The following is a 27,453-nucleotide window of genomic DNA, read 5'->3' on the forward strand; positions in this document are numbered from 1 at the left end:
ATATAAAAACTGTTAAAACAATTGCAGATATAAAATAAACTTTTTTTAAAAAAAAATCCCATGTAGCTAGATAGATAGAGAATATAACAGCAACAGCACATGTGTAAAAATCAATTCAGATCCAGCACAGATACCAACTGGGATAAAGATCTCTATTTCAAAAGCTTGTTGAAAGAGGAACATTTTTCGCAGGTGCCAAAAAGGCAACAGAGAAGGCGACTGTTCAGTATGCAATGGGAGGGACTTTCAAAGGCGTGATGCCACCACACAAAAGGCCCTGTTCTGACACTGTAGGGAATGAACTGGCATACCAACTCTTTGCTACAAAGATGACATGAAGGCTGGCAACATCGACCCCACTGTGTGGGAATTCCTTGCAGATGACCGTAGTACAGTCAGGTTACAGACGCTTCAGCTTGCATTTTTTTGGGTTACAGACCGCCAAAACCCGGAAGTACCAGAAAGGGTTACTTCCAGGTTTCGGCAGAAGCACTAAATCGTGCTTTTCGCATGCACAGAAGTGTTGAATCGCAACCCGCGTGTGCACAGAACCGCCGCTGCGGGTTGCGAACGTGTATCCCGTATGGATCACGTTCACAACCCAAGTGTCCACTGTACTGTACCTGGAGACACACAGGTGATGCATCCATAGCAGTGGACCAGAAGAGGAATGACCACTGGGAGGAGCTCAGAGAGAAGAAACGCCATGGTGCATCTGCAGCAGCACAACTGGATGCCTTCATCTGCCCCAGCTGCAACAAAACATGTCTCTCCCGAACCAGTCTCTATATGCTGTAACCTTCCAACAGTTTGACTTCACTCCTCCATTGCCTCCTGAGACAGGTGGGTGCCAACAACATCAAGGGAGCAAGCTTCCTGCTAAGATGATAGCTGCAGGCTACGGTCTCTTGCTGAAAGCAGTGATAGGCTGGATATGTAGGGGACGAGGCAATCTTTTAGGCAGGCTGCTCCCAGTTAGTTGCATGTTCAAATGTGACCAAACGCACGGGACACGGGTGCATTGTTAACAAAATGGGGATTTGTTTACTTTCAGTTCCAGGGCCCATACAGTCATTCCCAAACTGTGTGTTGGCATACACATCTTGTAATGTTACGGGCTCACGAGAAAAAGTGGTGGACATGGCAACATTTTGTTCTTTCAAATACAATTTTGGTGCCGATGCAAAACAACCATAGCGGTCCTATTGATGGCCCAGCAATTGCTATTTCCATGCCTTCCATGCCTTTTTTGGAATTACGACACACCATGATATGATATCTCAAGGGTCTTTTATATCTGTGTAGCAGAGAATGGCAGCCTGTACTTAGGAATGGGGATAAATTCAGTTCAGTTCCCATTTAAAGGCCAACTTAGTTAATGTTCATTTCCTGAAACAATTTGCCAACCCCAGCACAGCCCTTCTTCAAAATTTACATTTCTCTGAATTTTGCAATGTGGTTCTCCAGCCAAGTAACGTGCACAGATATGCATTTAAAATGTGCATAAAAATTCAAATGGCATACAAGAATGCATAGATTCGGAAGGGACTAGAGATGGGGAAGAAATTTGATTTAAGATAGGCTTAGAGGCAAACCTTCAAATAGGCATTTTCCGCAATAATATGTGGACCGAAACACAGATGTCATATGAAATTAGCTTTTCTTCAAATTTTGCAATGCTGTTCTCCAGCCAATTGGGGAGGGGGGAGATGAGAAATTTAATTTTCCAAATTTGCCCATCTTTATGTATCCCACTGCAGATGGCTGTCCTTCAACTCAAGTAGGGGTGAGGTTGGAGCTAGTGCCATCATCCCTACTCTACCCACCTGCATGTTCTACTTACTCATGAGTGTAATGCCTGAGTAGGAAAAACCAAGAAACATCCAGTCAAATCTGGAAAGCCAGCAACCCTATTGGTGAGCTACATTCATCTGGTTCCATCTGGTTTACCTCCTGAACAAGGGAGACATCAGTCATTCAGCCCTATAGGGGGAAGGGGGACTGTAGACTTGACCCGACACCATAGTCAGGACATGGACCTTGTTGCAACTATCCAGAAATACCACTAGATCCAGTTGTCCCTGCCACTTGTGGAATCAGTGAATGCCAGAGACATCTAGATCAGGCGAAGGCAAACTCGGCCCTCTAGATGTTTTGGGACTACAACTCCCTTCAACCCTGACCATGGGTCCTGTTAGCTAGGGATGATGGGAGTTGTAGTCCCAAAACATCTGGAGGGCTGAGTTTGCCTATGTCTGATCTAGGGAGCTCTTTCCTACAAGCCACTTACTGGTTGTAAAGTTCCAACTCCGTGACGATAATCTCCTCAACATGCCAGGAGACTTCGGTTTTCACACTTGATTTCTTTCCATCTTTTGGACAGTGACTAACACAGATGGCCGCAATATCGCCGACATTCTTGGAAGCGAACTCAAATTCGTCTGTTGCTCCTCTGGAGAACACCCCGCCCCGCAACAAAACAAAACAAAAACCCAGTGTTGATTAATATCAGAAAGTCCAGGAAACAGTTGTGATGAGAGGACAGAATTCATACAAGGTTGGAAGGTTGTGGACTCTCCTTCCTTGGAGATTTCTAAGCAGAGGTTGGGTGGCCATCTGTCATGGATGCTTTAGTTTTGATTCCTGCATTGCAGGGGGTTGGACTAGATGACCCTCAGGGTCCCTTACAACTCTACAATGCTGATTCTGTTATTTATAGTCTGCCTTTCACCTGAAGTTCCCAGGGTGGGTATACTTAAAATCCAGAGGAAAGTTAAACAATAATATTAAAACAGGCCAATGTAAATTTCCATTCAAATGAAGCAGCAACAATATAAATCCAGTCCTCTGTACCTCATCCTTCACCAAAAGCCTGCGTCTTCCTCCAATGGCATTATATTGAAGGAAGGGTCAACTCTTGGTGGTAGAGTGTAAGTGTCGGGGACCATGCTGAGAAGTAGTATAGAATTAGAACAGTGGTTTGCAGAGGGACATAGTTCAGAAGACAGAAGTTGGGAAGAACTGAGCGGTGAACAGTTAGGAGAAGAAGAACTGGGAGAGAAAGTTAACAGGCTCACTTTCGCTGGAAAGCATCCATCCGCTCAGCCCAAGGTCAAGGAGAACAGATAAGGTGGCAGCACAGAAAGCTAAGTGGTTGCGAGATCAGGTTGCAAGACACCGAAGTCATGTGGGTGACTAGGGGGGAAGTGGGTGGTACCCTTAAATGGGAGCACCTTCATGCCTAGAAATGAATTCTTTGTTCTCTTGCTGTGATCATTGAAATTTCTAACCGGTAAGAGACTCTTTTTGCTTTGTTCTGTTTATCTACTACCAAAGGGGGAGAGGAAGCTAAGTCCCTGAAGCCTGACAGTAAGCTTTCCATGTAGAAGGTTGGAGGTTCAACTGGCAACATCTCCAGGCAGATGCTGGGAGAGATTCCCTCTCTGAAACCCTGGAAAGCCACTGCCAGCCAGTGTAGGCAATGCAAAGGTAAATGGACCACTAGTCAGAATCAATATAAGGCAACCTGCTAGAAGAGGAATTTCCTGTTAGACAAAGAGGAATGCCTCTTCTGCAACAAAATTGCCATCAGCAGTCATTGTCACTATATATTATTAAGACCACCCACATACCTTAAAAATCTCCTTTTTTTGGGTGAGTTCTCCAGAAGGAACTCTTTCGACCGTCCCTTCTTCCCCTCGAAAATAAGAGAGACGTTCTCCTTTGTCTCTGCGTCATCTCGGTCACTTGTGACTGTCTCGATCTTGTAAGCTTGGAAGTCAGAAAAGAGCTTATGGTGAATTGGGGGAAAGACACAGGCCCTCAGCCCTTCCTAGTTCATAGCTGCCATTTGAGCTTGCAGGCTTCGTTTGCTATTAAGAGTGTCTGTTTCACATGCGTCATATCTGACAACATGTAAAGGGGGAAAGGTCTGGGCTTCTTCTCCTGGCTTAAAGAAGAAGGGGAGCTTGTGACCTTCTCCAGATGTTGAAGGACTGCAACACCCATCAGCCCCACCAAGGATGGCCAATAGTCAGGGATTATGGGAGTTGTAGTTCAGCAACACTTGAATAGCCATAGGCTCCCTAGCCCTGCACCTTCCACCTAGTGCACAATGAACACAGAATAAGATGAATGAAGAGTCTTTAAGATGCTTGTTCATTAGCAGCATGACCTAGTAACTCTTTTCAGGTGTTAAAGCTGTGGGCAACAGTAACTTAGCTCTACTCCCCCCCCCCACCAACATTTTTGTTGCATTTAAACTCGGGAAGGTAGAGACTTGTACCTGTGGAACATTTTAGAACAGCCCATGAAACTGTTTATTCAGACAAGTGGGGCAAAGTGGGGCGTCAACACCACTGGCCCAGATTTCACCAGCTCCAAAGCGGCCCCCGCATTTGCTGTTTCCATGCCCTGATGCAGATGTTGAGGTATGGGCCCTCTGTAAAAGGTAAAGGTAAAGGGACTCCTGACCATTAGGTCCAGTCGTGACCAACTCTGGGGTGGCAGCGCTCATCTTGCTTTATTGGCCGAGGGAGCTGGCGTACAGCTTCCGGGTCATGTGGCCAGCATGACTAAGCCGCTTCTGGCGAACCAGAGCAGCGCACGGAAACGGTGATTACCTTCCTGCTGGAGCGGTACCTATTTATCTACTTGCACGTTGACGTGCTTTCGAACTGCTAGGTTGGCAGGAGCAGGGACCGAGCAACGGTAGCTCACCCCGTCGCGGGGATTCGAACCGCCAACCTTCTGATTGGCAAGCCCTAAGCTCTGTGGTTTAACCCACAGTGCCACCCGTGTCCCTGGGGCCCTCTGTAAACCTTCACAAAAACAGGACACCCCATTGCACAGGGGCGCTGGTTGCATGAAACCCTCTGCTTAAGCAGAGACAGATTTGGGGGAGCGCAACCGGTTGCACCGGGTGCAGAGCCTCAGGGGTGCTGCAAATATGATGTAGAATGGAAGGCAAGAGGCAGGGGGCCACTGAATTCTGGCATCGCACAGGGGGCTGATGAAATCCGAGCCCCCTGAAGGCCACTGTCATGAGCAATTGTTTAGGTGCAAGATTCCCCTCATTGGGCAGTGCCAGTGGTGTGCCCAATGTCAAGTGGAGAACAGCTCAGTCAGTAGAGCATGGGACTCTTAATCTCATGGTTGTGGGTTCAAGCCCCACGTTGGGCAAAAGATTCCTGCATTGCAGAGAGTTGGAGTAGATGATCTTTGTGGTCCCTTCTAACTCTACAATTCTATGGTTCTAAGACCAGTGGCATAATCCTGCTACTCCACATGGAGCTTCCACCTGTGGAAAATGTTGGAGGAGGGTTAGCATGACTTCCGTTTTAAATAAAATGGCTACCACGAGTTTCCCCCTCCACTGCCCAGATCTCCCATTTAGACCTACAGGTGCGTTCCTTCAGTTCCAGGATGTCATTATTGGCACAAGCCAGCTCTCGGAGGAGCTGCCCATCGTCTTCGCTCTTCGCCAGCCAGCGATCACACTGGAAGCGGAACATCTTGTCCATCAGGGAGTCTTCTATATCGATGTACTCCAAATGCCAGCCGGGCGCTATCCCTGCAGGAAAGGAAGCACCTCGTTACTTGGGGGACATGAAGCAGGTTAGGCTGCTGCCACCTACAGGTAGGGATGTCAGATAAGTCCAACAAAAACAGGAATGGAAATCACTGGTGTTCACTTGTTTGTCCAACATCTGGAACGGAAACCAATGGAAATCCAGTGAACACAGTTGGTATTTGCTGCTGCTGTTATTTTCAGTCTGCAAACGGTATGCAATTGATTGTGTCTTCCCTTCCGCTTATACCGTGTCTCCTTTCTGCTGGAATAAATGGGGTGGAATAAGATAACGAAAACATAATTTGCATAATGATGTAAGCATGGTCCACAAGCTTCGTTCTGGTGGTCCATGGCGCATCTTTGGATTTGTGGTTGAAGAGGTGAGACAGCACGTCTATCGCATCAGATACTCATTTTTATTTTAAGCTACATTTGAATCGCTTCTTTTATTGCATCGCCAAGCCTGGACACTGAGGTCCAGCTCTGAGGGCCTTCTGGAGCTTCTCTCACTGTGAGATATGAAACTACAGGGAACCAGGCAGGAGGCCTTCTCTGTAGTGGCACCCGCCCTGTGGAACATCCTCCCATCAGATGTCAAACAGATTTGACTTTTAGAAGACATCTGAAGGCAGCCCTGTTCAGGAAGGGGTCTTAATGGTCAGTGTTTTATTGTGTTTGTAATATTTGGGGGATGGGGAGCAACCCACAGTGGCTGGGGAAACCCAGTCAGAAAGGTGGCATAGAAATAAAGTTGTTGTTGTTGCTGCTGCTGATGTTGATGTCGTCATACAGTGGTACCTCGAGTTACATACACTTCAGGTAACAGACGCTTCAGGTTACAGACTCCACTAACCCAGAAATAGTACCTCAGGTTAAGAACTTTGCTTCAGGATGAGAACAGAAATCACGCAGCAGCGATGCGGCGGCAGTGGGAGGCCCCATTAGCTAAAGTGGTATCTCAAGTTAAGAACAGTTTCAGGTTAAGGACGGACCTCCGGACCAAATTAAGTCCTTAACCCAAGGTACCACCGTATTACATTTCAATTCCACCTAATTCTGTTGGATTCAGATTGCAACTTCATAAAACGCAATGTGCAAGAAACAAAAGAAGCAATGAAAACGCAATTAAAAATCATACAGCACACAGAACATTATACCTGCTGCAATAGGTGGGGAAATCATTAGCTGGTTGGCCAAGACCCTCTACATTTTTTTAAGTGGTCCATGGAGGTGGGGGGAGTTTGGGAACCCCACTGTGGAGGGAAGCAGCATTGCACTGAGCCAGCCCCTTGGTCCGTCTGCTGCCTACACTGGCAGGCAATGAAGGAGCATCTCCACCCCCATCGTTCTACCCGGACGCTGAGGTCCAGCTCCAAGGGCCTTCTGGCGGCTCCCTCACTGCAAGATGCCAAGTTACAGGGAACCAGGCAGAGGGCCTTCTCGGTAGTGGCACCCGCCCTGTGGAACGCCCTCCCACCAGATGTCAAAGAGAACAACAACTACCAAACTTTTAGAAGGCAGTCCTGTTTAGGGAAGCTTTTAATGTTTGATGTATTATGGTATTTTAATATTTTGTTGGAAGCTGCCCAGAGTGGCTGGGGAAGCCCAGCCAGATGTAAAAGGTAAAGGGACCCCTGACCATTAGGTCCAGTCGTGACCGACTCTGGGGTTGCAGCACTCATCTCGCTTTATTGGCTGAGGGAGCCGGAGTACAGCTTCCGTGTCATGTGGCCAGCATGACTAAGCCGCTTCTGGTGAACCAGAGCAGCACACGGAAACACCGTTTACCTCCCCGCCAGAGCGGTACCTATTTATCTACTTGCACTTTGACATGCTTTCGAACTGCTAGGTTGGCAGGAGGCTCAGCCAGATGGGCGGGGTATAAATAATATATTATTATTATTATTATTATTATTATTATTATTATTATTATGACTTTCCAGGTTTCAATCAGGAGACATTCCTGGAGATACTGGGGATTGAACCTGGAGCCTTCTGCAAGCAGAGCAGACGCTCTACCACTGAACTATGCCCCTGTCCCTAGTCGAAAGCCCCTTTCCCCTGGATTTAATTTACCTGGGGGGGGGGATTAGGAGTGCTGGGCCACCCCTGCCTGTTGGCGGAGTCTCCTTATTCCTATGGCCCCCTGTTGTATGGAAATCCAGGCCTGCTCTTCCAATTACATACCTGCCATTTCTCATCACTTAACAACAACGAGAAGAAGGGGGGAAGTGAGGAGCAGAAAAATCCAGCCCAGGCCCTGCTTGCCTGCCAGCACTTAATTAAGCCTTGAGCTCCAGAAGGCAGTGTTTTGTTAGAGGATTACCCAGGACCGCCATGTGTGCTGGAAGACACCAGTCTCAGGGTTTTTCTTCTTTGGCATCCCTGGAGAAGCAAACCCTTGACAAATAAATGCTCTGTCTCCCAAAGCCCTGTCTCCAGCAGTTTGGGAAGAGAGTCTTCAGCAAACAGAAGACAAAAAAAGGGGGGAGGGAAAGGAACCACAACGTCCGCCTGCGGTGAGAGGAGGAGCGGCTGGGCACAGCGGTGGGAATTGGGGAGTTGGCAAGCCAGCTCTCTGAGCCTGGACCCTGCTATTGGATGGAGGGCAGCTGGCGAAGAAGCCAAACCAGAAGGGAGCTGCTTCTCTGCTCAGGAAGAAAGCAAAATAGTTGCTTGGGCAAATAGCTGTGCTTTGAATAGCACTAGGTGTGAATTACATGGGAATGGGGGAAGCTCTCTCTCCCTTTTGTGATGGTCCACTTTCTACATTTTTTAGAAGGATACAACAGATCTATTATTTGAACCCCCTACCTCTGTTGAAGGGCTCTCCAGGGAGTCAGGACTATGGAGTAGGCACAGTGTTTTGTTCCCAATCAGTGAGTGTCCAGTAACCTCCTGCTAACCTCCTGGAACTTTTTGTACCACAAATGATCCAGCTTAATTTTATTTTTGTTCTACTTTTCATAGAATTGTAGAGTTGGAAGGGACCCTAAGGGTCATCTAGTCCAACCCCCTGCAAGAAGGAATTTCAGCTAAAGCATCCATGGCAGATAGCCTTCCAACCTCTCCTTAAAGACCCCCAAGGAAGGAGAAACCACCTTCTCTTCTGGGAGTCTGTTCCACTGTCAAGCAGCTCTTACTGTTAGAAAGTTCTTCCTGATGTTGAGTCAGAATCTCCTTTCTTGTAACTTGAAGCCACTGGTTCGAGTCCTACCCTCCAGAACAGGAGAAAACAAGCTTACTCCATCTTCCATAGATACAATCAAGTAGACACTTCCAGAGCTGGCAGATGGGGAAAGAGGGAGATCCCCGGCCGCATACTGCCTTAAATAGGGCAGGCCACGCCCCCAGAGCCAGCTGATTGGCTGAGCAGGGTGTGACGTGGCCAGGAATCCCCCCAGTTGCACGGGGCTGGGCTCCAGCCACCGCGCGTGTGGTGGGGCCGTGAAGCCCGCAACCCCACCTCCTCTGTAGGGCGGAAGTGGCTTTACTGCTGGTAAATGAGCCACCATAGCTGCTAGAGGACCGTGAAAATTTATGTCCACCCATGTACTTGTCTACCCATGTACTATCTGAAACCAAAGGGTTGAATTGGTTGCCAGATGGGAATCTCCCCCCACCCCCAGTTCTCCTCCCCCACTAAGGACTTTATCCAGTGCTTTTTTCAATTAAAAAAAAAGTTTAGGGGTACTCTCATTTTGACTCAAGAAAACCACTATTTTATAGTTCAAATCGGGGGAAATAAATACAGTAAATGGACAAAAGTACAGAGAGTCACAAAGTGTTTAGGGGTATGTGTACCCCCAGAAATAAAGCGCTGACTTTATCTATCTTGAACCATCCCAACATTCAATGCATGTGTTGTAAGATGGAGAAAAACCCGCTTTCTCCGTGCAGCACACAGTTTCATAAACTTCTATCATGTCGTCTCTGGGTCATTTTTTCCCTAAACGAAAAAGCCCCCAATAGCTGCAATCTTTGCTCATAGGGGAAGCACTGTATAGGGAACAGATCTCTCTAGATGCCCTCAGGAATCTTCCCATGCCACATCCCTGGGACTCACCCACTGCTAGTCCTTCCCAGCACCATCCTTAAACATTTGCCCTGAGGGATTTTGATAAACCCACTTCCGCCCTGGAGCCCAGCCCCCGCATGATTGGGGGAAGCCCTGGCCATGTCACCCCCTGGCCAGCCAATCAGCTGGCTTTGGGGGTTTGGCCCTCCCAATTTAAACGCAGGCATGGCCAGGGATCTCCCTCTTTTCCCGCATACCAGCTGTTCCTGTTTTTCCCACCCTCCCGCCCTATAAGGTTTTCGTTCCTTGACCTTGCTATGACCTCGGTTGGTTGCCGTCGAGGGGCCTGGTAGGAATTTTTCCACTTGGCAAATTGGCACCAGCCACTTGGTTTTCGCTTACCTCGTAGCAAATCATCACAACTTTCTTAGTATTGGCGGTTAGGCATTGGTATTGTTTTGTAGATGGAAGAGGGGAGGAAGCGCCATCACCTGCCCCGCATATTGAAGCGTAATCCAATAAAGGATTACGGGGGCGTGGCCCTGTCCGAAGCCTATGGAGGTGAGGGCCTAAGACACGCCCCCGAGCAGTGACCCCGGGGGAGTTCATAGTTGATGTGCATCAGCAGGACTCCCCCTACTGGTGGTTAACCCTTCCTGGACTTCAAGCAAACAGGCTGAAGCCGGATAGTCTGTTAGGATCAATGCCTAAGCCAATACCGCTCATCACCTGTAACCAATAAAGTTGTGGCCATATTTAGCCCATTAACCTTAAATAATTGTGTCATGTGTCTTTATTTCCACTGGGGGGCGGGGCGGGAACTCACCACGCAATACTTCCTGCTTGTTTTGATAGATAATGGAAAGATATTTTTGTGTGTGATCCTCTGAGATTTGTGCAGCTGGTTTGTTGTTTACCTTACAAAAGTGAGAGTCACATGCATTGTTCCAATCAGTTTCCCCTCTGTGATCAGCACCCCCTACTATGTGCCACCATGAAGAAATACAGCCCGCAGTGTTAGTTTCTGTTCATATCACTGTGCAGCTGCTTGGAGTCACAGGACTCTGTTTACATTCCAGAGACCTTCCAGACTGTGGGAAGTCTCATGGGAGGGGAGATGGGATGTGACGTTAGTGGTTTCCTGTTTCCTTTGTTCAGTTGCTCTCTGCTTTCATAGAGAGAGGATGTGTTTTTTGTCTGCGTAGTTGGGATAATAAAACTCTTTGCAATGTAGCCCAAACCTCTCGTCTCTTTCCTGTGCTGGAAACTCTGCTGAATGGAACGTGCCTTGGAGCCTTATCAAAGGCTCAGGTCGTTAAACACGTCGTGAGGTGATTCCGAAGGACTCAGGGGAAGAAAATGAGCTTTATCAGCTTGGCTGAGCAGAGATCCCGACACAAAGCAGAAATGGTACCCCCCCTCGACCCCTTAAAATAAACCTTTGTTAAAATAAACAAATAAACAAACAATCTTTGTTACCTGTATTGTCGTGCCAGATCCGCACTTTGCAGAGATCCCCAAGACTGAGTATATCGGAGAAATAGAAAACATCCAACTGGTTCCGCTCAAACTTGTTGGACGTGTTTGCTTCTTTAAGAGCCAAAGTCCCGGAGTCCCCGTTCTCCCCAAAGATGATCATAAAGACATTGGCATCTGTTCCAGCCGCTGCATGGAGACAGAGAGAGAACAGATTACTGCAGCACGTTATATGTAGGGCTGCCTCTGAAAACCGCTTGGAAACTTCAGCTGGTGCAAAATTTGCCCAGATATGAAATCAAGAAGAATTGCCGATGAAAGAAGAATGGCAGACGAAATTAATGGACTACGCAGAATTATATAAAATGACAGGAAGGATTCGAAACCTGCGAGACCAGAGATTCACAGAAGACTTGAAGAAATTTACGAATTATTTGAAGAGCAACTGTAATCAACAAGTTACGGTGGTAGGACTGGTAGGAAATAGGGACGTCCTAAGGAAAAGAGGAGGGACACGGGTGGCACTGTGGTCTAAACCACAGAGCCTAGGGCTTGCCGATCAGAAGGTTGGCAGTTCAAATCCCGCGACGCGGTGAGCTCCCGTTGCTCGGTCCCTGCTCCTGCCAACCTAGCAGTTCGAAAGCACGTCAAAGTGCAAGTAGATAAATAGGTACTGCTCCAGCAGGAAGGTAAACGGTGTTTCCGTGCACTGCTCTGGTTCGCCAAAAGCGGCTTAGTCATGCTGGCCACATGACCCGGAAGCTGTACACCGGCTCCCTCTGCCAATAAAGCGAGATGAGTGCTGCAACCCCAGAGTCGGCCACGACTGGACCTAATGGTCAGGGGTCCCTTTACCTTTACCTTACCCAGATGCTTAGACAGTTGAGGCAATCTTAATCTATTTTAGTATTTTAACTTATGTATATTTTTAAAGCAGGCTTTTGAACCCACCCCCCAAATTTTCTGTTTTCTGTTTTGTAAACCAGTTTGAGGTTCCATACAATCAGGTGGCATATAAATTTTATGAAATCTATAAATCATACTAAATCAAGATCTCTGAAGTCCATTCTGGAGTAATGTGGATTAAGGCCTTTAGCTGGCTGCCCCTGTTCTGTGGAACAGCATCCCTGTTGACACACAATTACGACAAGTGCTCACTATCTCCACTTCCGGAAACAACTGAAGAATGTTTGTTCTGACAAGCTTTCCCAGCTGAACAAATAGGTCACTGCCGTGGCATTGCTTATTATCTGCCGTTCTTTCCCCTGTTGCTTTTAACTGCGTTTTTAGCAGATTTTATTGCATTCTGTACATCGCCTTAGACCTTTGCGGAAGGAGATAAATAAAACAAAGAGCCAAGAGCTGCTGTGGAATCCTCCTGGAGGCTGGCAAAGCAAAGGACTGTTTTGGGTTAGGGTACACCTGCAAAACATATCCAAACCCTGCACAGAATATGACAGCTCATCTCTCGTGGTGCTATGATGACATACGAATCAGGTTATTGTCTCTGTGCTGAGAGATGCCGCAGTCGAGTGAGTTCCAAACCTGCATGTGCCTCAGTCAGATGTAACATTATGCTGACTGCTGTATAATCTGATCAAAAACAAACTCACCTCATTCATTCCCTAATTTGTTTTCCCCCACTGACTGTCTCAGCTCATAACAAAATAGAACTCACTGTTGTTAAAAACTATCACCCTTCATTTCCTGGAAAAGAGAAGATGGATGTGCTCGTGTTGACATCTGAAGCTCTCTTCTTTGGGAGCCAAAGTGTTCTCTCTCTCTCTCTCTCTCTCTCTCTCTCTCTCTCTCTCTCTCTCACACACACACACACACACACATTGGAGAAGGTTTGTCAGAGTACGAAAGAGGTAAGGTAAGGTAAGGTAAGGTAAGGTAAGGTAAGGTAAGGTAAGGTAAAGGCAAAAGACCCCTGGACGGTTAAGTCCAGTCAAAGGTGACTTTGGGGTGCGGCGCTCACCTCGCTTTTCAGACCGAGGGAGCTGGTGTTTGTCCACAGACAACTTTCCAGGTGCCATGCAGCCAGCAGGAATAAACCGCTTCTGGCGCAATGGAACACCGTGATGAGTGCCAGAGTGCACGAAAATGCCATTTACCTTCCTTACACAATGGTACCTATTTATCTACTTGCACTGGTGTGCTTTCGAACTGCTAGGTTGGCAGGAGCTGGGACAGAGCAACAAGAGCTCACCCCATTGTGTGGATTCGAACTGCTGACCTTCTGATTGGCAAATCCAAGAGGCTCAGTGGTTTAGACCACAGTGTCACACATGTCCTTTCTAAGTATGAAACAATCAGGAATCAAGGACATCATGTGTGCTTGATGTTCAGCTTGTTTAGATAATAATTCACAAGTTCTTTGATAATACCCCCTGCCTCTTTTATAAGTAAATATCTATCAGTTCCTCACAGTACACATTCTCCAAGACTTCTGAGGGATTTCATGGGTAGCCAAAAAGAGCATCAATCTGGGTAGGAATATTTCCTAAAGAGATCTGTGCATCTGTCAACTGATACCAAATATTTCCAAAAGCAAAATGCTAAGCAAAACTTGAAGGTTCCTCTTCTCTGGCAGAACATCTAAGGATGTCAACGGAGTTTCAATAAACCTACTAAAATTTCCTTAAGAATTATTTCCTTGGACAGACATAGTGGGTTAGTGACAGTAGTGATTCTATCACAGCAGGGAAAACTCACTGGTTTCTTGTAGAACTGGATGCAACAAATGTTAAACGTACCTCCAACGTCGCTGGTTTTAACCTGAATTGTATATTCAGTATAATCCATCATCTGCTCATCATCGATTACGGCCGGAATCTCCCATTCCAGGGTGAGATTGTCTCCCCACTGCGTGGAGAGCCATTCATTGTATGTAAACACGGTCACCTCTTGAGTGGTCAGATTCTTCATGGTGATCTAGGGGCGAACCAAACCAAAGGAAAGTGTTCAGTCTGAATTAGGACCCTTTGGGTAGCCCTAAAAGAAAGCTTCAGCAACACCCACTGGGGAATTTTTGCTCTTGGGGCAGAGCTGTGGACACCAGCATCACTGATGCTTACCAGTATAAGTGGTGTGGTAGGGTTAGGGGCACACAGTTGCAATGGTGGGACTATTTATATGAATAGCCATAGTTTAGAGGTCCCAGGCCCTAAGGAAGTCAGACTACCACCAGGGCCAGGGCCTTTTCAGTGATGTCTCCGACCTGATGGAATGCTCTGTCCCATGAGACCAGGGCCCTTCATGATTTAACCTCCTTCCGTTGGGCCTGTAAGACAGCTATTCTTCCTGGCCTTTAATCTGAATTCAGCCTGATCTTTTATTTCCCTCCCCCTTCCCTCCCCCTCCCCTTTTATGAAGATCACCCACTCTGAGACCCCACAGCTAATTCTCCCCTGGCCTCCTCGCTGGCCCAAGTAGGACCAATTCAGCCAGCTAGCCCTGGGGATTATCTAATGCTTATTTCCCCTGAACTGATTTTTGAATTTTGAATTTTATTGTTATTCATGTTTTTATACTGTATTTTATGCTGCTTTTATAATTAAGTGTTTTAAATTTGTTGTTAGTCGCCCTGAGCCCAGTTGAAAAGGCCCTGGCTCTGGTTGAGGCTAATCTGAATTCCTTAGGGCCCAGGACCTCTAGGGTGTTGCTATTTATGGACCTTAAGGTCCTCCACGGGGCATACTGGTAGGGAGATGCTAGGCTGTATAAGGGATAGACATACCCACCCCTGCTTGCTCTGCTCTCCAACTCCACCTCCCCCTTTGCCATTCCCCCATACCTAACCAAACCCCTTTCCTTTTCTACCTGATCCACCCCGTCACCTCACCCCCTCCATTAATCAGCTTGTCTGGGCATGCCAGCCGTTCCTCATGCTGCAGCTGGTGTGGTCACCGATAACTGCAGAGCGTGACGACACTTTACGTTTTTATGTATATAGGAAGATATGAATGACTTTCTTTTGGGGAAGCTATCAGGCCAAACAAAGGTTACAGCTTTGGGTGCTGGATAGAAGTTTCAGTCCGGAGACGCAGGATATATACGTCTGGTCTGAAGTCTTTTGCTCCATAGCTGGCAAGTATATAAATTCAATCAACATAAATAATATAAACATAAGTACGGAGGTGGGCTTGTGAACCATTGTAATTTCTTCCTATTGCAAACTGTGATACTTCTCCAATGGCAGACTCCTAATTGAAACAACCCATTCATTTTTTAATTGGCAACTCTGATCTGCTGTTTACAATTGGTGGGAGGGTGGAGATTTTGTCGGTTTTTTGAGACAGGAAAACTCAGAGTATCATGCCTGAGTTTCCATGTAGCAACAAATGGTTAATTAACGAGGTTGATGGCTTCATTTGCCTTCTCATCTTGTCTGCTTAGCACTGACGGTGCACCATCTGTCTGACATTCCAGCTCTGCCCCCACAAGTCCTCCCGTCTGCTCGTTCTCCTATGAACACGCCGCTGACAGAAATTCAAGGGAGCTTAGATTCGTCCTCACACCAGCCTGACTCCCCGTTTGAAACCTACAAAGATGCATTTGCGAGTGTGTTACTCATCAGTGCTTTGGAGGGAGGTGAGAGTGCCTTGCATGTGCTGGAAGAGAAGCAGCGGAAGAAATCTACATTCAGCACCAAATTCCACAGTGCGAAGGACGGAATTCTCCTGCAGCCTCTATAAATCTTGCATAGCACAGCGATGTACACAGATCAGCTTAATTTGTCTGGAACGTATAAATATATCGGATAGCTTATTCTGCTTCCAACATGGACCTGTAATTGTGTGGTGTGTTCCTGACCCCCCCTCCCCCAAGGTGGAAATAATGACACATGACACACTTATTAAGGTTAATGGGCTAAAAAAATGCCACGACTTTATTGGTTACAGGTGATGAGCGGTATTGGCTTAGGCATTGGTCCTAACTGACTATATCTCACTCCAGCCCGTCTGCTTGAAGTCCGGGAAGGGTTAACCACCAGTAGGGGGAGTCCTGCTGATGCACATTAACTAGGAACTCCCCCAGGGTCACCGGTAGGGGGCGTGCCTTAGGCCCTAACCTCCATAGGCTTCAGACAGGGCCACGCCCCCTGGAATCTTTTAACTGACTACCCTTCAATATGCGGGGCAGGTGATGGCGCTACCTCCCCCCTTCCATCTACAGAACCATACCAATGCCTAACCTTTGAAGGTGACCCGGAAACTACAATTAATCCAGAATGTGGCAGCTAGGCTGGTGACTGGGAGTGGCCGCTGAGACCATATAACACCGGTCCTGAAAGACCTACATTGGCTCCCAGTACGTTTCCGAGCACAATTCAAAGTGTTGGTGCTGACCTTTGAAGCCCTGAATGGCCTCGGTCCAGTATACCTGAAGGAGCATCTCCACCCCCATCGCTCACCCCAGACACTGAGGTCCAGCTCCAAGGGTCTTCTGCTGGTTCCCTCCCTGTGAGAAGTGAGGTTCCAGAGAACCAAGCAGAGGACATTCTGGGTAGTGGCGCCTTCCCTGTGGAATGGCCTCCCATCATATGTCAAGGAAATAAACAACTATCTGACTTCTAGAAGACATTTGAAGGCAGTCCTGTTTAGGGAAGTTTTTAATGTTTGACATTTTGTTTTGCTTTTAATTTTCTGTTGGGAGCCACCCAGATGGGTGGGGTATAAATATATTATTATTATTATTATTATTATTATTATTATTATTATTATTATTATATACCTTGCTCTCTTCCTCTATGTAGACCAGCCTTTCTCAACCTGTGGGTCCCCAGATGTTGTTGAACTACAACTCCCATCAGTCTAGCTGCTGCATTATGGATTAGTTGCAGTTTCTGGGTCGCCTTCAAAGGTAGCCCCATGTAGAGTGCATTGCAGTAGTCCAAGGTAAGTGAAGGATGTAGCTCCAGCTCTCCAATTTGGAGAGCACAGGTTTGCAGGCAGCAGTTACTTCCTAGTCCCCCATCGGGAGTCGACATGGTTGGGCATCTTGCCAAGTTCTGCACCAGTTCAGGGGGACCTCGCTGGTTCTGGGATGATTTTTGAGAATTTGAAAATGGCTTCTATCATAAAAATGGCTGCCTCCTTTGGTACACATGAGCAGCTGAGCATCTACAGATAAGCACTTTTACTACAGAGTGGGCGGCTCGTTGCATCAGCAGCTGTTTTATTCGAGAGGTTCAGTGCAAAATTTCACCCACAAAGCAAAGGCAGTGACTGAAGCAGACTCACTAAAAATATAAAGTCACTGCACGCCATTCCATGCAGCCCTATTTTTAATCATCCCACGGGGGAAGTTTAATAGAATCATAGAACTGTAAAGTTGGACGTGACCCAAAGGGTCACCTAGTCCCAACTCTTGCGATGCAGGAAATCACAGCCAGATTTCAGCGACCGGCTTTATTTATTTTTAACAGTAAGACTGCCTTGCAAAAAAACAACAACCCCAAAGATGCTTTATTAAAAAGTTTAAAAGGCACCCCAGACCACATTTGAGCGGGTGGAGGGGATGAGGAAATCAGAAATAAACAGTACAATGCTATTCATGTCTAATCAGACGTTAAGCCATGTGAGTCCAATGGAACCAACTCCCATGTAAACGTGCTGAACCAGCAGCAAAAAAATATTGGAAGAAGAAAGTCGGGTTGGGGAGATTTCACGAAACAATTTCTCCTCAACTTACAGAATCAATTTTGCCAAATTTTGGTCAGAGCGCTGCTTCTGCCCAACCTTGTGTGGTTTCCCCATCACCTTCCACATCTCTCACACCTTTGTCCAGTTAAAATCCTTGCTGCCTCCCAGTCATTCCTTTTGCTTCCAGTGTGGTTCCCTATGAAAGGCTGCAAAGTGTGATCACTGGAGGAAGGCTTTGTAGCAATTCTAGAAGCATGTGTTTTCTTTCCCCTTATCTCTCTCTTATGCTAGGGTTGCCATAAGTCTGACAAATCTCGAACATGTCCTCTTTTGGGATGCCCGATGTTGGGATATTCCATTCCATCTTAAGGAACAGGCATGATTATTGTGTGTCACATGTCTGTTTGCACTCCAGCACAGTATGCTGGGAATTTCTGTTTGTGTATAGCCTTTGCTTTTGCTGTCTTGCTTTGAACACGAAGGAGATCAGACATGTTTTCCTTTTGTCCGGGGGGATTTTTACAATTTTAAGCAAATGTGTGTGGGGGGGTGTTGGAGGGGGGTGTTGGACGGATTGGGCTTGGCAGCAGTAGCAGGGTGAGTGGGCAATCACCCCCAAAATGCTCAACAACTTATTTTTGTCTGAATTTTTACCTCTGGAAATACGGCAACCGTATTTATGCCCATCTAGCTGCAATGAGCATAAGACACAAAACGAAGATGTACAAATATCAAAAGCGACCAATAAATACCGTACACATCCCACCTGAAGAATCTTAATTTTTCGTACAGCTGTGTGACTCGATTATATGGGGTGGGGGTGGGAAGCAGAGATGGAAGCAAAGGGAATTTTAAATATTTGGCACATCCAAGAAAGGGGAGGGAGCGATACATTTTGTAACTATTATTTAAAAAGATGCTTTGGCAAAATAAATATCTGAAATGGCCCCTTCAACAATCGCGTGGATCCAAGCCAGGCTTAGCCACCCCCCACTCATGGATGTGCAACATTCTCTCCAAAAGCATCCATGGCAGCTACAATTTCTCCTTAGGGCCTCCTACCACAAAAGAGGATTTGAAATGTATTGCAGGTGCAATGGCTCAAAGCCAATGTGCTCTCCTAATAAAGTCGAACAGCAGAGAGTCCGCTTGGGTAAAATTATAGGTTGCTCTTGGCTTTCCTTACAGATCTCCCATGTCTCCGTTTCTAGCAAGATAAGAAGTTGAAGGGCTGGAGGAAACATTAATGAAAAACGCGACCTTGCCAAGCAGACTTTCCTTATTACCATCCCTCGAAAACCTTGGGATGTAAATAATGAGAGATTGAAGCCCTCTAAGGAAGGAACAATGTGCTGAAGCTGTATTTGGGAACGCTGTTTCCCGTCCCCGGGGAGATGACGTTGCGGGCTGGGAGCAAGCCCTTCCCACGCACATAGGGTGGGATACCCCCTGCGCCATTGGTTGGTCCTCGGCCGCGTCAACCCAAGGCTGTCCAATCCGGATGGTCCAGGCGCGTGGCATGGGCTATTTAAACTGCCCACGGCCAAGGACATGTTCCTTTTCTCCTTGCTCAGGCAGTTGTCCCCCCCCCCCCCCAGGTTAGGCTCTTTATGTCCTGACCTTGCTATGGACTTCGGTTGGTCACCTGCTTTTTAACAGGGGCCTGGTAGGAATTTTTTCCCACTTGGCAGATTGGCACCGGCCATTTCATTTTTCGCCTAGGTAAAGATAAAGGGACCCCTGACCCATAGGTCCAGTCGTGGCCAACTCTGGGGTTGCGGCGCTCATCTCGCTTTATTGGCCGAGGGAGCTGGCGTACAGCTTCCGGGTCATGTGGCCAGCATGACTAAGCCGCATCTGGCGAACCAGAGCAGCGCATGGAAACACCGTTTACCTTCCCGCCGGAGTGATACCTATTTATCTACTTGCACTTTGACATGCTTTCGAACTGCTAGGTGGGCAGGAGCTGGGACCGAGCAAAGGGAGCTCACCCCGTCGCAGGGATTCGAACCACCAACCTTCTGATCAGCAAGACCTAGGCTCTGTGGTTTAACCCACAGCACCACCTGCATCCCATGGTTTTTCACCTACCTCGTAGCAATTTGTCACAACTTTGTAAGGTTAGGCATTGGAGTATTAGGTTGAAGGTGAGGGGAGGTAGTGGCCATCACCTACCCCTCCTATTTCAAGGGTATTCCGTTAAAGGAATCCGAGGGGCGTGGTTTCTGTCCAAAGCCCCAGACGGGGGGCTAGGGCCATGGCACAACCCCTAGCAGTGACCCTGGGGGAGTTCCTAGTTGATGTGCATCAGCAGGGCTCCCCCTACTGGTGGCTAACCCTTCCAAGACTCCTGCAAATGGTCAGGAGTCAGATATAGTTGTGAGGTTTCCAATGCCTAAGCCAATACCACTCTGTAACCAACAAAGTTGTGGCCTTTTTAGCCCATTAACCTAAAATACTGTTTCATGTGTCTTTATTCCACTTCCTGGGAGGGCTTGGGACCTTGCCACGCAACAGACAGTAGCTTTGACGTAAAGCACATGCCTTAGGTAACTCCAGGTAGATCTAGAAAAGAAACCAAAGTCCCTTCTCCAAAATGGAGTCACTCCATGAAAAGAATGCACACAGACCACCCCCACAAGCAGTAGAGGAGTTCAAGAACTCTGTCGCTACCTGTTCGAGAAACCAATCTGGGCGACACCCTTCTCCATCCGTCCGTATCCTCATCTTCCTGAGTGGTGCAATGTCAGGAATCTCCATGATGAAGGTGTCCTTTTGGCCGATCTCAAATCTGGAGGAATGAGAAATTGGCTCAGGTTTAGGTCAGCTTCATACATGAAAGAGCCCCCGGCCGCAGGTTGGAAGAAAGAGTAGGATCTTCCAGGTTGCAGGGAGAATGCTGTTGCACTCATTCCCTGCTTGTGGGCTTCCCTGGGGCATTGGGTTGACCACTGCAAGTAAAGAATGCTGGTCTCGTGCTCTGTCTTTTGACTCGGTGGGCCTTGTATGAATTGGCCTTGGGGAGGATGGGAGGCAGAGGATGGATCTGGCCCGACCCCCAGTTAAGTGGCCATGGCTGCTTCAAGAGTCTGCTTTGCGGACTCTGCTTGTCACGAGTGAGATTAATGGCAAGATGGTATCCTGGCGCAACTCCATTCCAGAGCATACTTTGCCAAGCCAAAGACATCTCTTTCCACAAGGGTCAAATCAATCCTGGCACAGGGTAGACTTGGGGGTGAATTCAAGTACCACTTGGAAGACTTCTTTTCAGTCTGGTGTTTTCCTTTTTGTCCATTTAGTCAGGGAAAGTGCCAGGTAGCACTAAAGAGAGTGGCTGCTTACATATCGCATAAATGCACAAACATGAAATTCACGTATGCTAATGAATGAAATTTCCTAAAATTTAAATGGAAACCATATCTCACTATAGCTGGGATCAGGCGGTCTGCGTCACCTGTGTGTTCAGTCTGCTTGGCAGCTTCAAGGCCTGCGTGCAGACTTCCAGCAGACATCTGGCCTGATCCAGCAGCTCTCTTCCGACGTCCTTAAGGCTTTCCCTTCCGATGGTTCATTGAACCAAACTTGGACTGGACAGCTCTTCAGACAGAGGACTGCACTTTATAAGGTAGGACACAGCCCTGCCGTGTATGCCTGTCCCTTCTCCAGGAAGTGAGCAAAGATGGCTGGTGTTTGATAAGGCTTGGGGAATTGCTTGAGGGAGGGTTGTATGGGCACAGAGTGGGTTGTGACCACAGCAGTGTTCTTCAACCTTAGGGCCCCAGATGTTACTGGGAGACAACTTCCATCATCCTCAGCCAGCTTAGCCAATGTTCAGGGATGATGGGAACTGTAGTCCAATGACACCTGGGGTCAAGGGCAGAGGAAGAGGGGTTCAGTGGAGGCGGGTCACCCCGGGTGTTACCACTGAGGGGAGTGAAAAAATGCCCGGTGGCACTCACTGTGGTGGCCTGGGCGCCCGCAGGTTCTGTGCTGCCCCAAATGGTCCACCCACTGTCTCCCCCCCCCCCAGCTGTAGGGTGGCTGAGTGGGAGGAGGCAGGCAGAGTCCTTGGAGGTCCCGCGAAGCATCCTGCCCCAGCTTGCCACACCCCCGCGGGTGGCTGGGCACGACCCTGGGCTCAGGACACGCATGCCACCCTAGAAGCCCAATTGGCTTGCTCCACCGCTGCCTGGGATTCCAAGGTTGAAGGGGTGAGGACCTCATTCCTGTCTGCCTGAAATCTCATCCCATTCCAACCCATGTCACAAATCCTTATCTGGACTTTGCATGTGCCACCGCTGTCAGTAGGAGAGCACACACGTTTAACATGCTGAAGAAGAAGAAGAGTTTGGATTTGATATCCCGCTTTATCACTACCCAAAGGAGTCTCAAAACGGCTAACATTCTCCTTTTCCTTCTTCTCTGTGAGGTGAGTGGGGCTGAGAGACTTCAGAGAAGTGTGACTAGCCCAAGGTCACCCAGCAGCTGCATGTGGAGGAGCGGGGAAGCGAACCCAGTTCACCAGATTATGAGTCTACCGCTCTTAACCACTACACCACACTGGCTGAAGGTCCCTAGCTAGCTCTCAGGCATTTCCAGGTAGAAGGATCTTGCAACAGGTGGTGGACCTCTTTCTGGGTGAGACACAGGACAACCACTGCCAGTCAGCGCAGACAATAATGGGCTGGCTGGGCCACTGGCTTGATCCAGGTTCCCATCCAGGCTGAGCAGTTCTGCTATCGCGCTGCTCCTGCAAGCAACACATTTAAAGATCCTGCTCATAACTGTTTGTTGGATTCTTAACCTCCCTGTTGCTCCACAGGGCAGATTAAATTACACAGAGGCTATTGCCCTGGAGAGATGAACTAGATGGCAAGAGAGCTCTTTGAGAACGCTTAATTTATATGCACGCGGGGGCATAAATCTGAATCAAACACTAACAAGAGGAAAAAGGGGTGAAGACAGAGCAGATAAATGGCCTGGCACACTGCCCTCTCCTGGATATGGGCTCATCTCTCAGGAGGAACTTATTGGCTGTTCCTGCCCTCATGTCCACTTATCAATTTTTGCATGGCCAGGAGCAATTTTGCAGCTTAAAGCTAATGTAAATTAAATTGCCTTATTATCTGGGACAGTTTAAAGACGTGCTTTTTTTTATTTATTAAATTTCTATTATGTATTGAATTGTTTCTGTTGCATAAATCACCTTGGGTTATTACTTAAAGAAAGGCTTCAAGTCTTAGGGTAACTACAATTTGCTGTCCCAATTATACTCGCATGGCAATTTTCTGGGATTGTTTCCAGGCCTCTGTGCATTTTGCAATTCCATGGAACTGCAGAAAAACCACCCAAATCTCAGCTTGCCTTTTTTGCTCTTGCTTTTTTATTTTATTTTTACAGCGGTTAGGAGAAAAACACATTTCTAGTCCTGGAAAACTGCCATCTCCATTAGGAAGCAGGCCTGAGACCCTGGAGAGCCATTGCAAGCCAGTGAGGAGCAACCGGCTCAATGGGAACTTCCTATACTCCCTGTTATATTGTTTAGATTTTCTGATAGGGGAAATCAGATAGAGAGATCAGGTCCACCAACAGCAGGAGACACATGTACCAGGCCCTGAGCAAGCAGGGACCCTGGATTTTTAATTTTCATTTTTTTTAAAAAAAAGTCAGTTAGACATGTATAAAGAAAGTTTGAAAGCAAAATGTGGAAGCACCTTTCTAAGGCAAATTGGGCAGATACAGAGAGGTTGTTGTTGCTAATGATGCTTAAGAAATGCTGATCGAATATATGTATATGAGCAGCAGTTTTTGGCAGTAGATTGCAGGGAGTAGAGGGCAGGGGTCTCAGTCTACAGGCACCAGGACCAGGAAATCCCATTGGCAGCCGTATGAGAGATCATGATTTGCCCAGGGATAAACTAGGCATTTTCTCAAACCAAGTCCAACACAATGAACCCACAAAGACCAAATGGCCCTCCAGGGGCTCAAGAATGGACTCTGCCATTGGGAGCTCTGGAACAAGGAATTTGGCAAAGTCCTGCTTACCTGACTCCATTTTTTTCCAGCTGCATCTCTTCAGAGCACCCGTTAGATCCAAAGAGCACTATAAAAATACCAGCATCCGTACCGGCGTGTGAGACATCGCCCGTCACAACGGTCACTTCATAGAGAATCTGGGAAGAGATTAAGAACTTGTGATTTTAATTTCTGTAATTAAAATATTTTTTAAAAAAAATTAAAAAATTACTTACTGTAAAAACCCCCACCAAAGACTAAGCCACAATTGTAATAAATAGAATGGGCTGTGGGTGTGTCAGTGGCTCCTTAGGCTATGCATGGAACAAGGCTGGCTTTATGGGCAGAAGGAACTTCCAGGTAAACGAAGGGATTAGGGTAAGAAATGGAATTAATTCCACATTAAAGAGAGGGGAAATGTCTTGATATTGGTTGTCCTATTGCACTTCCCTTCCCACCCGAAAATGAACAATTAATTGGTGGAGCTCCCTGCCATGAGTCATATGGAGATAGTCTGTAGTTTGAGCAGTTTATGGGGATAAGGTCCATCGATGGCGATTGGCCATGGTAACTTCTTCCCTAGAAATTGACCAATTCAAGGGGGCCTTCTGAGCACCCCCACACCTAGGGCCCATGTTTTTAATAGCATGGCCCTGGTTTTTTTTACAATAATGCCTTAATTTAGAGTATGATCCATCACATTCAAAGCGGAAGGCTACAGTTATTAAACTACAAGTCATTACAGTGGTACCTCAGGTTACATACGCTTCAGGTTACATACGCTTCAGGTTACAGACTCCGCTAACCCAGAAATAGTACCTCAGGTTAAGAACTTTACTTCAGGATGAGAACAGAAATTGTGCTCCGGCGGCACGGCAGCAGCGGGAGGCCCCATTAGGTAAAGTGGTGCTTCAGGTTAAGAACAGTTTCAGGTTAAGAATGGACCTCCGGAACGAATTAAGTACTTAACCCAAGGTACCGCTTTATATGTGTTGGGGCACCTCCAGAAGTGGGTTTTTTTGCTGTGCATTTTCCAACATGTTATTGACAGAATAAAAACACAATAGTGATGTTATTTATACTGGACCATCTACACATTGGTTGTTCTGCGGTGTTTCCTGTCATGGGCCAGGACGCAGCTTCATCTGCTGAGCAGCAGCCTGAAGGAGCAAACGGCAAAGTGACTCCACCTGCTGCTGATCAGCCTTCTTGCTCCCGATGAGAACCAGCTAGCTCCAGATTTCTTAAGCAGGGTTTCCAGCCTCAGTCGGTTGCTGGAAACAACGTTCGTCATTCCTGGGCAGACCTTGCTGCTTCTTGTGACCATGGACCCTTGGCTTTCTTCACTCCCGGATCATTTGACTATGCGCTCTATGTGGGGCTACCTTTGAAGGTGACCCGGAAACTACAACTAATCCCGAATGCGGCAGCTAGATTGGTGACTGGGAGCGGCCGCTGAGACCACATAACACTGGTCCTTAAAGACCTACACTGGCTCCCAGTACGTTTCTGAGCACAATTCAAAGTGTTGGTGCTGATCTTTAAAGCCCTAAACAGCCTTGGTCCTGTATACCTGAAGGAGCATCTCCACCCCCATCGTTCTGCCCGGATGCTGAGGTCCAGCTCTGAGGGCCTTCTGGTGGTTCCCTCCCTGCGAGAAGCCAAGTTACAGGGAACCAGGCAGAGGGCCTTCTCGGTAGTGGCACCCTCCCTGTGGAACGCCCTCACACCAGATGTCAAAGAGAACAATAACTACCAGACTTTTAGAAGACATCTGAAGGCAGAACTGTTTAGGGAAGCTTTTAATATTTAATAGATTATTGTATTTTAATATTTTGTTGGAAGCCGCCCAGAGTGGCTGGAGAAACCCAGCCAGATGGGTGGGGTATAATAATAATAATAATAATAATTATTATTATTATTATTATTATTATTATTATTATTATTTGACCCGAGACCGTCCTGGCCTTAGGACTGCACTGAACCTTATATACGGAATCTGTCTCCAGGCAGAACCCCCCTGATATTCGGCTGGTTGGCTGGCTTCTCCCTCTACTGAGCTGGCAGCACAGGATTATGACATTTCCCTAATGTTACTTTATTATTGGAATCTGGAGGAACCCTGAAACTTTCACAGACATGAACAGTGTTGAATTATAGCTGCCCTGATACCATCATGGGTACAAATAATCATGAATTCACAATAAAAAAAGAATTCTGCAGGACAAAAAGAGTTCCTTTGGTGGTCTGCCAAAGCCACCAGTAATTTTCAAGTGGTCTGGCAAAGGCAGGAGAATTTGAGAACCACTAGTTCCCTCCCAGAAAAAAGTTATATTTGCTTCAGAAGTGGCCGGTGAGAAGTATAGGGCAAGGTGATACGACTGACCTTCAGGCCAACGTTGACACAGTCTGCATCCAGGATGTTGTAGACCCGCGAGGTAAGTCCATCTCCCATGTCTCTGGCCAGCCAGCACTTGCAGACAAAGGTATACATGACACCTTTGGTGGGCACAATGATGGTTATTTCTTCCAAGAGCCAGGAGCTTTCTGGTGTGGCACCATCATGACCCACCTAGTGGAGCCGGAAAGGAAGAAATCACTGTTGGTCAACATGAAAGCTTGGGCAAGCCGATCACACAATGATGGAGAGAATGGCACCACAACACTATGTCAAGGTAAAGGTAAAGGGACCCCTGACCATTAGGTCCAGTCATGGCCGACTCTGGGGTTGTGGTGCTCATCTCGCTTTATTGGCCGAGGGAGCCGGTGTACAGCTTCCGGGTCATGTGGCCAGCAGGACTAAGCCGCTTCTGGTGAACCAGAGCAGCGCACGGAAATGCTGTTTACCTTCCCGATGGAGTGGTACCTATTTATCTACTTGCTACTTGGAAGGTGTAAAGGTAAAGGGACCCCTGACCATTAGGTCCAGTCGCGGACGACTCTGGGGTTGTGCGCTCATCTCGCTCTATAGGCTGAGGGAGCCGGCTTTTGTCCGCAGACAGCTTCCGGGTCATGTGGCCAGCATGACTAAGCCGCTTCTGGCGAACCAGAGCAGCGCACGGAAACACCATTTACCTTCCCGCCAGAGCGGTACCTATTTACCGTATTTTTCGCTCTATAACACGCACCCGACCATAACACGCACATAGTTTTTAGAGGAGGAAAACAAGAAAAAAAAAATATTCTAAACGAAACAGCGGATGTATGATTTTTGTGGTTCATGCTGTGGCCATAGACATGTGATCTGACTGTGAGTTTGGGGTAGCCCAATGCAAAAATCCTGAGGATCCATGTGGATCCATGCTTTGTAACCATGTTTTAAGTGGGGAGGGAAGGAAAAGCACCCAAGGGACAAGGAACACGCGTGGGGTGGGTGGAGAAGGATGCTGTTAATAATGCAGAAGAGGGGTATAAGAGGAGAAGGCTCCTCTCCCGCTTTGCTGTTACAAAGCAAGCCACGGAGGAGGGAAGGAAGGGGAACCATGGATCCTCTGCTCACGACTGCAGCAGATCCCCCCGCCATCCGTAGGCATTCGCTCCATAACACGCACAGACATTTCCCCTTACTTTCTAGGAGGAAAAAAGTGAGTGTTATGGTGTAAAAAATATGGTATCTACTTGCACTTTTACGTACTTTCGAACTGCTAGGTTGGCAGGAGCTGGGACCAAACAATGGGAGCTCATCCCATCGTGGGGATTCGAACCGCCGACCTTCTGATCGG

The 27,453-nt window shown here is 47.4% G+C and overlaps 1 protein-coding gene across 5 annotated transcripts in view; it reads right to left on the reverse strand.

The window, feature by feature from the left end:
• The window catches only part of LOXHD1 (lipoxygenase homology PLAT domains 1), a 187,559-nt gene that overhangs the window by 1,999 nt on the left and 158,107 nt on the right, over positions 1-27,453 (reverse strand). For 4 of the 5 annotated variants that reach the window (XM_080973371.1, XM_080973373.1, XM_080973372.1 and 1 more), the window contains 8 exons: positions 26,118-26,303; positions 23,762-23,889; positions 20,390-20,507; positions 13,826-14,003; positions 11,070-11,255; positions 5,402-5,572; positions 3,633-3,771; positions 2,291-2,452 (listed from right to left, as the gene is read on the reverse strand). In XM_080973371.1, the coding sequence (XP_080829497.1) occupies positions 2,291-2,452; positions 3,633-3,771; positions 5,402-5,572; positions 11,070-11,255; positions 13,826-14,003; positions 20,390-20,507; positions 23,762-23,889; positions 26,118-26,303 (1,268 nt within the window). The remainder of the gene's footprint in view (positions 1-2,290; positions 2,453-3,632; positions 3,772-5,401; positions 5,573-11,069; positions 11,256-13,825; positions 14,004-20,389; positions 20,508-23,761; positions 23,890-26,117; positions 26,304-27,453) is intronic. The other variant, XR_013977591.1, reaches the window with a different exon arrangement.

This window comes from Podarcis pityusensis, assembly GCF_964106645.2.
Source record: "Podarcis pityusensis genome assembly, chromosome: 11".
In the NCBI taxonomy this organism is placed as follows: domain Eukaryota; kingdom Metazoa; phylum Chordata; class Lepidosauria; order Squamata; family Lacertidae; genus Podarcis; species Podarcis pityusensis.